Source organism: Portunus trituberculatus, chromosome 4 (assembly GCF_017591435.1).
Source record: "Portunus trituberculatus isolate SZX2019 chromosome 4, ASM1759143v1, whole genome shotgun sequence".
Lineage (NCBI taxonomy): Eukaryota > Metazoa > Arthropoda > Malacostraca > Decapoda > Portunidae > Portunus > Portunus trituberculatus.
Genome location: NC_059258.1, coordinates 4,469,022 through 4,480,070, shown reverse-complemented (window position 1 = coordinate 4,480,070; position 11,049 = coordinate 4,469,022). Strand labels below are relative to the sequence as shown.

The 11,049-nt window shown below is 43.5% G+C and overlaps 2 protein-coding genes across 8 annotated transcripts in view; one reads left to right on the top strand and one right to left on the bottom strand.

Moving 5' to 3' along the window:
- LOC123510858 (armadillo repeat-containing protein 10-like) overlaps positions 1 to 8,729 on the top strand; it is a 26,652-nt gene extending 17,923 nt beyond the window's left edge. For 3 of the 6 annotated variants that reach the window (XM_045266337.1, XM_045266323.1, XM_045266302.1), the window contains one exon: positions 40 to 8,729. In XM_045266337.1, the coding sequence (XP_045122272.1) occupies positions 40 to 181 (142 nt within the window). In that variant the 3' untranslated portion in view covers positions 182 to 8,729. The remainder of the gene's footprint in view (positions 1 to 39) is intronic. The other 3 variants (XR_006676631.1, XM_045266314.1, XM_045266331.1) reach the window with 3 other exon arrangements.
- LOC123510889 (protein PET117 homolog, mitochondrial-like) lies at positions 4,121 to 10,890 on the bottom strand. 2 transcript variants are annotated; one of them, XM_045266351.1, is made up of 4 exons: positions 10,666 to 10,890; positions 9,891 to 10,022; positions 9,359 to 9,515; positions 4,121 to 4,490 (listed from the first exon to the last, which is right to left on the bottom strand). In XM_045266351.1, the coding sequence occupies exons 2-3, from the start codon at positions 9,980 to 9,982 to the stop codon at positions 9,359 to 9,361; spliced, it is 249 nt and encodes an 82-aa protein (XP_045122286.1). In that variant the 5' UTR covers positions 9,983 to 10,022; positions 10,666 to 10,890; the 3' UTR covers positions 4,121 to 4,490. The 2 variants fall into 2 exon arrangements, with proteins under 2 accessions (XP_045122286.1, XP_045122295.1); XM_045266360.1 differs by having other exon boundaries at positions 9,891 to 10,032; positions 10,666 to 10,839.
- Positions 10,891 to 11,049: the final 159 nt, after the last annotated feature.

Genomic DNA, 11,049 nt, shown 5'->3' with positions numbered 1-11,049 from the left:
CAGCACCAGACCCCCACTGACACAGCTTCCCTGCTCCAGGTATGCCCGGCTGTTCGGTGTTGGGGTGCGGGACAGACTGGTGGCAAAGACTGAGGCGCTCATCACCTCCCACCACGACCCGGACATCCAGAGGCAGGCCACCAGGCTCCACTCGGCCCTCAAGGACACAGTGGCCTTTTGAAGTCTCCGCCAAGCCAGGTGACACGAAGAGCCGGCCAGCTGACTGCCAGGAAGCGTCAGTGTGGCTGTCTTGTACATACTTGACGTTTGACCAAGTGATATAGTTTTGTCTTGGTATGTATTACTACCACTAACACTATTACTACCACTTGCATTTGTTTCTGATACACGCGTTCGTACGTATTACTCTCTCGAATCTAGGCATGACATGATGATATTGGAAGCACCATAACACCTGTACTATATCCTGCTTTACCAGAATGTGCATGTTCCTGTATAAATAGACACGCAGGGACGGATGCGTGCTGTATGTAACGTCAGCCAGGGACACAAGCATCCCTGAAAGCAGAGGCGTTGTTTACCCTAGCCTCCCCAACTCCCTAGTCAATATTTCAGGGGCGTTATAATTAAGCCCCACATTTTTACATTGTTCTCTGTCTGTGTGCTCCCAAGTGTGGCTGAAATGTGTCTGCTGGCTAGTGTGTGGTGTGTGTCTGGTGAAGATGTCTCACTTGAGAGGAACACAGACACTTGAGGGTATGGCAGAGGAATCCTGGCTTGTGATCAGTGGTCTGTTTGCCTGTCAAGTCTGTCAGTGTGGCTTTGTTTTCATCTCTACCTCATTATCTTTTTCCTCTTTTCTTTCTCTCACTGTATTTTTCTTGATTCTTTATTCTCCTCTTCTTTCTCTTTATTTTTCTAATTTCCAGACTTTCCACACTTGTATATGGAATCTTTTGAGTCAGAACCTTTCTCAAGCTTAACACCTTCTGTCATTAAGTATGACATTCCGAGAATTTCAACACTTTTATATGGAATCTTTTTAAATTTGTCAAACTTTATCTCTTAAGCTTAACTTACCCTACCATTAAGCATACAATTCACAGCATTTGGCCACACAGACCACTGAACACAAAAAACACAGGATTGAGGGCATTCAGTTTCAGCCTCAGTGCCGTTGGAGTTGGCATGAGGCACACACGCTTATCTACCGAAGGGGCCCAGCAGTGCCAGGCTGAGAGGCACTGTGCGGCACCCTGGAAGACACTCGTCGATGGCTAGCTGGGGGGCCACTTATTAGGGCACGTGTTCTGAAATGCTCTGCTCTCTCACTCCAACAATTTCCAAAGGCCATAAAGATGATTGGCTCTATTTTCAAGTCTGTTTTTCTTGCTTAAGGTATAAAAAATTTTCTCAATCACCAATCATCGAAAAACAAGGATATAAAAATTTTCTTAATCACTCCCAATCAAAGAAAAACTCTTAGAAATCTGTGTAACTTTAACGTGAGCCTTTTCAGAGCAGTGAGGGTGCAGGCAGTTGTGTTTCAGAGTATGGCACCAGAACTACCTAATGTGTTTGCCAATGTCACTGGCACCAGGCTGGACACACAGCCAGCCCGGCGCCACAAGTCTGAGTGAGGCACTCCCACACGAAGCTTGGCGATGGCATTTATTGAGAGTTCCATGCTTGGTTTGTCGTGTCTTGTCTTGTTTTGGTGTGTGTGTGTGTGTGTGTGTGTGTGTGAGAGAGAGAGAGAGAGAGAGAGAAGTATGTACTTTTCCCAGGCATCTTTTTATGGTTAGTTATTTGTGGTAATGACCAAGTAGCTTTAGTTTGTTGTTTGTTGTTTCCTCCTCACAGCAAACATGTCACAACAGAATTACTCCTTGCCTCTTTTATGTACTCAATGTCTCCACCACCACCACCACCACTGTACTCTAAGTAGCATCATTTGGTGGTTCAGACAGCTGGGAATAGCCAGTGGTGGGCACAGCTGACCAGAGAGATATTTTCCATAACTAGTGAATTGCTAACTCCAGCTGTACATTATTCATAGTGAGATGGTGAACTGGTGGCCGTGTCAGGAGGCAGCAAGTGATGGTGACTGCTGCTGCTGTGTGTGATAGGAGTGAATGGCTTTGGTTTGGTATTGTGGGCCGTGAGACCCCTGAGGTGCTGGAGTTTTGTTATGTTGCAGCTTAGGTGTAAGAGCTCTCTAAGTTACAGCTTGGTGAGAGGGTGATCAAAGTGTGCACCAAGATCAAAATGAACAAATGACAGTGAATGTTGGGTTGCGTTGACCAAGCAGCAGCAGCAGCAAAGTTTTGAATGGTGAGCTTATCACTTACCACATGTGTGTGTTAATATGTACATGTATGTATGTATGTATGTATGTATGTATGTATGTTGATATACTAAGTGATATTTGCTGTATAATAATACTTAACATATTAGAATATACAATGTAAATGGACTGAAACCAACATGTATGAACTTTGGGTTGGCATAAGTCAATTTAGTAGAAGTGAGTCAGCCTTTTAACAGTTCCCAGCATATAGATGTGTTGATGAGAGTCAGCTGTGTTAATGAGTAGTTGACAGATTAGCAGCAGCAGCAGTGTGCCCATCACTGGCTCACACCACCAGCAAGGAATCAGCTGCCAGTCAGTGTGTGTGTGTGTGTGGCAGGAACAGTACAGAGGCAGCACCTGACAGGCCAAGCAAGGCACAGACAGGCTGCCCTCACTATTGTCCTGCTCAGCACCATCAGGTGATAGCCCAACGTATAAACATTGAAGTTGTTGCCATGATCGTGCTGGCGTTATGGCAAAGTATGATGAAGATATTATTTTTTTGACAGTTTGCACAAAAGACTGTGGGTTCCATTCAGTAGACAGTATGAGTTGAGTATAGTGTTGTAGCCAATGTGTTACTAGTCACTGTGTATGCCATATGTTATGTTAGCATAGCTTTTGTTAGATAGAAGCTGATGAAGACAGCATCTCATGTGCCATTATTTCCTTTGTAACTACCAGACTTCACTAGTTTGTGCCTGACTCAGTGTGTGTGTGTGTGTGTGTGTGTGTGTGTGTGTGTGTGTGTGTGTGTGTGTGTGTGTGTGTGTGTGTGTGTGTGTGTGTGATGATCTTACAGTCACAAGTTTCATGTTAATACACAAACACAAAGTTGAATGTATGTGTTTCATCAAGTGTAGATATTTAGCATTCAATTTATTATGTATTGACAGGTGCTCTCTCTCTCTCTCTCTCTCTCTCTCTCTCTCTCTCTCTCTCTCTCTCTCTCTCTCTCTCTCTCTCTCTCTCTCTCTCTCTCTCTCCTTAAAGCATTTAGTTGGTCAGTATTGTTTTCTATCGATCATTAACACCTTAAGGTCTTCATCTTTCCTCCGGTCTGTGTCGCTGCCGCCTGCCGTGCGTCCTCCTCTGACAGCAGCTTGTAATGGTCCACAGCAGCCACTTTTTAGTTTCCCTTGCTGTGTGTGGCAGAATTTCCCCACTGAGATGTCTGAACTAGTACTACCCCGCCTGCCTTGGCAACACTGTCTACAATGGTAATGATCTGCTTTATTTTTTTAATCCAGAGATATCTTAGAGTGAAACATTGAAGAGATTACTTGTTTATTTTGTAAGTGAGTCCCGGCGTGGGGTGTGTGTAATGTGTTAGGTACTGATGTGTGGTGCCACTCTTGTCCTTGTATGAAGGCTGAGAACAGTTTGGCCAGAGTGATGACACCTGCAAGTTATCAAGTACTTACTAACCTTATTTATGACATGTTCGCACTTTCCCATCAGTGTGACACAATCAGTCCAGTGGTGGTATAGGAGTGCATTAGGTGTGTGTGTGTGTGTGTGGAAGAGTGGTGGACAGGCGACTGGAGAGCAGTGAGCAGCAGTGATGGTACCTGTTGGGCCTGTACAGGGTGGAGAGCTGCCCTGCACACCCTGTCTTGGTGCACCACAGCTCACCTTTGTGTGACGCTCACAGAGGCTTTGCTGTTTCCTCCCATAACGGTTCAGATCCTGAGGTGTGTGTGTGTGTGTGTTCCCATAGTGATGCAAGATTGGCGTCTTGTCTTGGTTGCCTCGCTGCAGAGGTGCTTTCAGACTGGTCTATACAGGTGCTAAGGAAATGCTGTATACATACACACACACAGTTTATTACTACAATATATCACAAGTGTTTGAGGTGATGGGCATTGTGGTCCAGGCACTGGTGGTGGTGCACAACACCACCATTACAAACAGTGGAAAGCATTTCCCTTGACATTTCACCACATTCTCTTCCAGTGGTTGCTTTGAGTTCCTTCAACATTGCCAGTCTTGTGTAGTAAAGCTGAGCCTCACCCACCACCCACCACCCCTGGTGTGCCCTACACCCGTCAGTGCTGCCTGGGGAGTTGTCTCTGACACGTGCCCTTCCAAACTCCCTCACTTCCAGGGTCTTTTGGGTGAAATGTCCTCTTGTTAAGGCTTGTTTCATTCAGCCTTTACTGCACATCAGCTGTACCTGAAAAACAAGGATAATATCCTGAATTACAGCTGTACAAGTGTGCATTTCTTCTTAGATGCTGAAAGAGAGAGAGAGAGAGAGAATCTCTCCTGCTGGTTTAGCAGTGATACACATTCAGTAAAAATTGCTCCACTTTGAATTATTAATATTAACCATGGCTAGCGCTATGCAGCAGCAGGTGACAGTGACTGTGGCTCCCTGCCACACCAGACAGTTAACACTCTGTACTATTGTAAGATGAAGATTGGTTGGTCTTAACTTGTGGCAAGAAATATTTCAGTGCATCTGTTTCAGCTTGCACTGTTCTCCCATGTGTTCCCACTGGCAAGCTGCGTGTCGGGCCAGTGTCCCCACCAGGGCGGCCACAACACACACACATCACCCTCAGCTTCCTTACCCTTCTGGACTGACAGAACCTTAGAGTGTAATCAGAAATGCAGAATACTTGAGGTGAAGCATTCTGAACAAGGTATTCTCAGCCTGTGCTGTATTATACACACTAACACTCCTGTAACACATACACACACATCAACATTATGCTGTATTATATTATTATATTGAATACACCAACATTACTATGATACTTAAACTGCACTTCCACCGAACACACTGGTCTGTCTATCCTTGCTACCTGGTTTTTGTTCAGTGCATCATTCATAAACCCCGGCACAAGCTTCCTACACACCCAGTGATACTCTAACACTCCAACACTTGTGCTGAGGCTGCCGGGAACAAAAATATATGCATTAAATGACTTGTTTATTATTTCACTTATCCCTACAACATCTCAGTAAAGTAACACACAAAGACAAGTAACAACACACAACCACAAACATGCAACACCACACACTCTTGTCTTGGTGCTGTTTCTGTCCCTCACAACACACACACATACACACACACCCCTGACATCACTACTGTATTTACACTTTTGTATTTCAAATGTGGTATTTTTTTTGTACTTTTGTATTCTTGCTAAAAAAATTTCCCTCCTGTCTTGTATTTCACCATTGAAGTGTTTATTGTGTTATTTTCTATTGCTGTATTTTCATTAACATTTCTCCAGCTTGTATTACTTGATGTGTTTGTTATTTTGTTATTTTGTGTGTGCCACTTTTATACTTTAGCTTTTGCTTTTTTTTTCCCCCCCCTCTATTTCTCATTTTGTATTTTTGTATTTTTTGTATTCTCTCGTTTTCTATTTAGTGATGTGTTTGTTATTATATTCTCTGCTTTAATATTGGCACTAACTCACATTTTCTATCATGGTGTGTTTCATATTATCCAATTTATATTCTCACTAATACATTTATTATTTTTTTACTAGTTTTCCCTGCCCTTCTGTTTTTATTTGTTTTTTCTCCACTTATGTTGGTGTATTGTATTTCCTCTTCTCTTAAGGCGGGTTCACACGTGTCAATATGCGACTGAAATTGCAAGTTGCTAGAAGTATCGACTGAGCCCTTCTGGTCAGAACACATTCACACATGGCAACTGGAAAGTATCGGCTGGTTGGCAGGAAGTGAATGTAAACAAAAACTACTCAACAAGATGTCTTCCTGTGGTGACGATGACGATTGTGATCAAATTTAATCCTGACAAGTATTCAATCTTCACCTCCAACAACACCGTGCATGGAGGGAAGCAGTCATCAGAGAGTGGCAGCTGTCTCATTGAACGCCAGTATGCAGAAGCTTTTTTTTGCTATAGATTTCACTTTTAAGATTCCAGATGTGCTCTTTTTCACTCACCATCTCCAAAATCACATTTTCTACATTGACACCACATTTCCAAACCTTTCTCAGTGACAGCACAACATAAACAAAGTCGCAAATTGGTTGGTCTTGTTTTGTGACTGGTTTTTCCAATTGCTAGGCACCAATATTAAGTTGGAAACTCTACTGACTTGTAATTTCAGCTGCAAATTGACACATGAGAACCCAACTTTAATCTGTTTGTGTATTTTCTCTCCTCTTCCTAGTGTCTTTGTTGTTTTTCTCCTTTTGTGTTGGCAGTGTGTTTGTGGTGTAATTTATCTCCTTTTTCCTATTTTATCCTCTTCCTGTTGTATTTCTCTTGTATTTCCTCTTCTCTTCCTGTGGTGTTCGTGTTGTATTTCTCTCCTCTTGGTAAGTTTCTATTGTGTTTCCTCTTCTCTTCTTGGTTTTATATTGTATTTCTTCTCTTCCTGTCATTTTTCTTCTGTATTTCCTCTCCTCTTCATGTTGTTTTTGTGTTGTGTTTTCTCTCCTCTTCATGTTGTATTTGTGTTGTCATCCTTTTGAAGCCTTTTTAGCAGCTGTGATACTCTTGCCCAGCTTGTTTGACTCATGTGTTTCCCTGAGTGTTTCCTGAAGAGTCTGGTGTTCCGTTAGTTCAGCCTTGTGTTGACTCGTTCACTCTCAGTGCAAGGTTTGAGTTGCATCTCTCGGAACACCGTGTTAGTACCTGTGCCGATGTTTGTGTAACTTGGCGCTGTCTTTTAAGTCTATTTTAAGTCCACTGTACCCTGTCACTGATGAGCGTCTAGTGTGTAACCCGCGTATAATTGAGTGTAAAACGGATGTATATACGAGTAATTATATTCCTCACCTCTATAAACATTTGTCTTAAGCCTCAAAGTTGGTGGTACAAATGTAAATACACACTATTCTAATTATTTTACCTCCTAAGCCTCACTGACAAGCAAATCTGGTCATATCCCACCATGCCTTAAATTATCAAGCTTCCTTCTCTCCTGTGTTGTGCGGCCGTTCCTTCAGTACTGAGTCTAGTCATAGGTGTTTAGTGTTCCTGGCCCCCACTGTATTTTCTCCTGTAATTTATTCAAAACAGGAGTAGACTAAGTACAGGTGTGCAGTGTTGGAGAATTGATTGTCCTCTCACTAGACCAGGGGTTCTCAACCTAGGATTTGCAAACCCCAAGGGATTCAGAAGAAGATTTGCAGGGGTATTTAGATGGCTGGTCTAATAATATCCTTTGTATTACCATTGCATATTGAATTAGTGTCAGCCACTAAATTAACATTGTTTGAAATCAGATTACTTTTGGTTTGGTTAGATGGTCTTTTAAAAGGTTGAGGACCATTGCTCTAGACACTGCAGGCACACATGATTTTATTTTATGTAAGAGCATTGGACTAAAAAGAAGTGAAAAGCTAACCAAGAGTGCCAGTCCTTGTGCAGTGCTGGGGAGGTGCTTATCCCCTCACTTGGCACAACAGGCACACATGACTTGATTTATTATTTTAAGAGGGACATTGGTCTTTGGAAAAAAAAAAAAAAAAAAAGGAGGAGGGAAGGACCCAGCTGCCAGTTCTTACATAGATGTGGCATAGCTGAGGGAAGTGTTAGTTAAAAGGATCACTCAAAATTTAAGTATACGAGTGTGTTGAAACCTTTGTCTTGCCAGAGTTGAAGTACTGGCTGGTGAAGACTACTGTTGCCTGGTGAAGTGAAGCTGCACTCAATAGTCAGGTTTGTCAGAACAGCTTTGTGTTTGTCATTAGTAGTGAATCACATGTCAACCCTCCCTCACCACCACCACTACCACTTTGGCTATCTAGCTACCCCGGCAGCCTGTCTGGTGTTGTGTTGTGTTGCCGCCAAGCTTGTCTGTCGGTTTGGTTCATGTACAATCAGAATTCCGTGTGAGAGGCAATTTTGAAGTCCTGTGTTGCCTTATGTGCAGGCAACCCACACGTCATCAGTTTGTTGAGTGTTTTGTCTGCTTCAGTTCATCTCACAGCCAGGAGGAGGAAGAGGAGTCACTGCCACTGCAACACTGTACTGTAGTAACCTCAACATCTGCCTGCCACCCGTTGCCCCAACACCAGCAAGCAGTATGGGCAGTGTTGTGTGGCAGCTTGCAGCAAGTGTTCAGGTGCAGCGGCAGACACCCTGACCCTGGAGTGTGGCTTGGTGAGCAGCAGCACCAGCAGGCTACACACACTGGCTGCCTGGTTAGGTGCTCGGTGGTCACTGCAACACCTCCCCTCGCTGTCCTCCTCACCACAACACCCTAGTGACAGGTGACAGTGGATCCTGCACCTTCCCACTCTCCTCCCAGGCATTGCTGACAAAATCTACTTCCTTCCCTCATTTTGTTTAGCCTCGGTCACTCACTGTGTTGGTCTACGGTGATGATGTGTCTGTGGGTGTCCTGCCACACCGGGCAACTGACCTGACTCAACTACTCTTGTTGCATTTGTTGAGATTAAAAATTATGGTTTCTCATCTCTGTTTCAATGCCATGCTTCTCAATAAGGTGTACATACTTACTGTGCTGGTTAAAGGCTGGACGCGCACGCTCTCTCTCTCTCTCTCTCTCTCTCTCTCTCTCTCTCTCTCTCTCTCTCTCTCTCTCTCTCTCTCTCTCTCTCTCTCTCTCTCTCTCTCTCTCTCATCTCTCTCTCTCTCTCTCTCTCTCTCTCTCTCTCTCTCTCTCTCTCTCTCTCTCTCTCCTGAACATCCATAAAAAAAATTTCAGTAAGATTGCTTCCCTTCCCTTCCTCTTTCATACAATCAGATCACTTCTTTTTTTCTTATAATTAGAACCCTTTCCTACCATTATATCCCTTCCTCTTCCCCTTCCCTACAATCAAACCCCTACCCTTCCCTTTCCTTCCTTTCCCCTTCCCTACAATTATAGAACACTCTTAACCTTCAAAACATCCCTAAAAATCTTTCCTCTTCCTAACCTTCCCTATGCATCCCTTTCCTTCCCTTCCCTTCCCATCCCTTCCCTACCCATCCCATCTCAGTCCTATCTTTCCCTTCCCTTTCCATCCCTTCCTTACTCTTCCCTTCCCTTCCCTATCCATCCCTTCTGTACCCTACCCAAGCCTTCCCATTCCCGTCCCTACCTAGGTTGGTGTGGCCTGCTGTGCTGCCTCCCGCTGCTGCTGCTCCTGCCTCAGCTGCTTGGTGAGGTCAGACTGCCGCTGCAACACATAAACGTTCTCTGCCTTGCGTCGCTGCTGCCTCTCCACGTCCCGAATAACTCCCTCGTGCAGCTTCTCCCTAAAGGCATTGTGGGAGGTGAGTGAGTGGTTGGTGTCTCTCTCTCTCTCTCTCTCTCTCTCTCTCTCTCTCTCTCTCTCTCTCTTATTGAGATTGAAAGGGAAGGAGATGGTAGATGAATGGAAATAGTGACATGGCTTGAGTTTATGATTAATTCTCTCTCTCTCTCTCTCTCTCTCTCTCTCTCTCTCTCTCTCTCTCTCTCTCTCTCTCTCATATATAATCTAGGGAAAACAATGCAATATAAACTCAACCATAAAATAACTTTAAAAGGTATTTGATGAAAGGTACAACATTTTATATCTAACAGTAATGGAGAGGACAGACAGACAGACAGATAGATGGATAGATAGACAGCCCACACATGCCACACACCTGTCAATGCTCTGCTTGAGGTGCACGTATCCCACAATGCCAGCGGTGACACAGCACGCAACACCCAGAGTCACTTTAGAGGCCAGAGACATGGTGACCTCAGCAATGCCACTCACCACACCACTGCAAGGACTGTGGTGATCTGTGGTGAGTGTTTGGTGGTCTTATTTGTTGCTATTGGTGGGGTTAAGAGTGAGTGTGTGTGTGTGTGTGTGTGTGTGTGTGTGTGTGTGTGTGTAATGTCTACTTCTAAATATAAGTTTTCCACATTACATAGAATTTGTATTTTCTGTGTCAGCAAGTTTAAGAGTTCATATGACAATTCTCCTCTCTCTCTCTATTTTTACCACAATATTCAGAGCCTATTCCTCCAACTAGTGGTGCTCTACAGGGCCTCTATTCTTGAGGATATAAATGTGAATGTACAAATACGACTAGTGCTTACCAGAATATACCATGGAAAAATATTGTAAGACTAATTTTTCACACACACACACACACATATATATACTAGATATAGTAATAAATAACCAAACACACAAATAGACATTTTTATATAATATAGCGCTCAGTAAGTCATAGCTTACATATAGACCCTTCTAGAGAAATGTTTTAAGCCTTTCCTTAAACTACAATCCTATGGCTGCACTGAAAGCTTATTAACGGTAAACAATTAGTCCTACGTCAACTTCTCACTTGTAGGACTGAAATAATATCCTAATAACCACCAAACACCACAAAGCTAAGCCTAATTCACAGTGACAGCAATGATTACCAAGCGTTTTCTGTTGTTGCGTGTGTGGACAGATGCCTCACACCACGAGACACTGCTGTACCTGCTGGCCTGTCTTCCCGCTATTTTCCGTTCCCGCCCCTCGGTCACTACAGCAGGCGCGGCAGCAGAGACCAGCAGGCAGACACACCGACCGCTGTTCTCATTGCGTAATTGTTTTCATTCTGCCTTCATAACGGAAACTACAGTAAGGAAAAATAAAAGATGAAAAATATAAAAAAAAGAAGAAAACAAGCAAAAAGAACAACAAATTAACGTGAAACTTGGATCTGATACGTAAGTTTTCAATCCCATACAGACAGACAGACAGATGGACTACGATAGAGTAATGAAAGAAAAGGTAAATAAAAAATAGACACTCACAAG

What these genes read in the sequence shown, in the direction of transcription:
- LOC123510889 (XM_045266351.1), bottom strand. Translation starts at nt 9,982, where the DNA reads ATGTCTCTGGCCTCTAAAGTGACTCTGGGTGTTGCGTGCTGTGTCACC. An exon ending in CTCAAGCAGAGCATTGACAG is followed by an intron (nt 9,516 to 9,890) that starts GTGTGTGGCATG and finishes CAATGCCTTTAG; the next exon opens with GGAGAAGCTGCACGAGGGAG.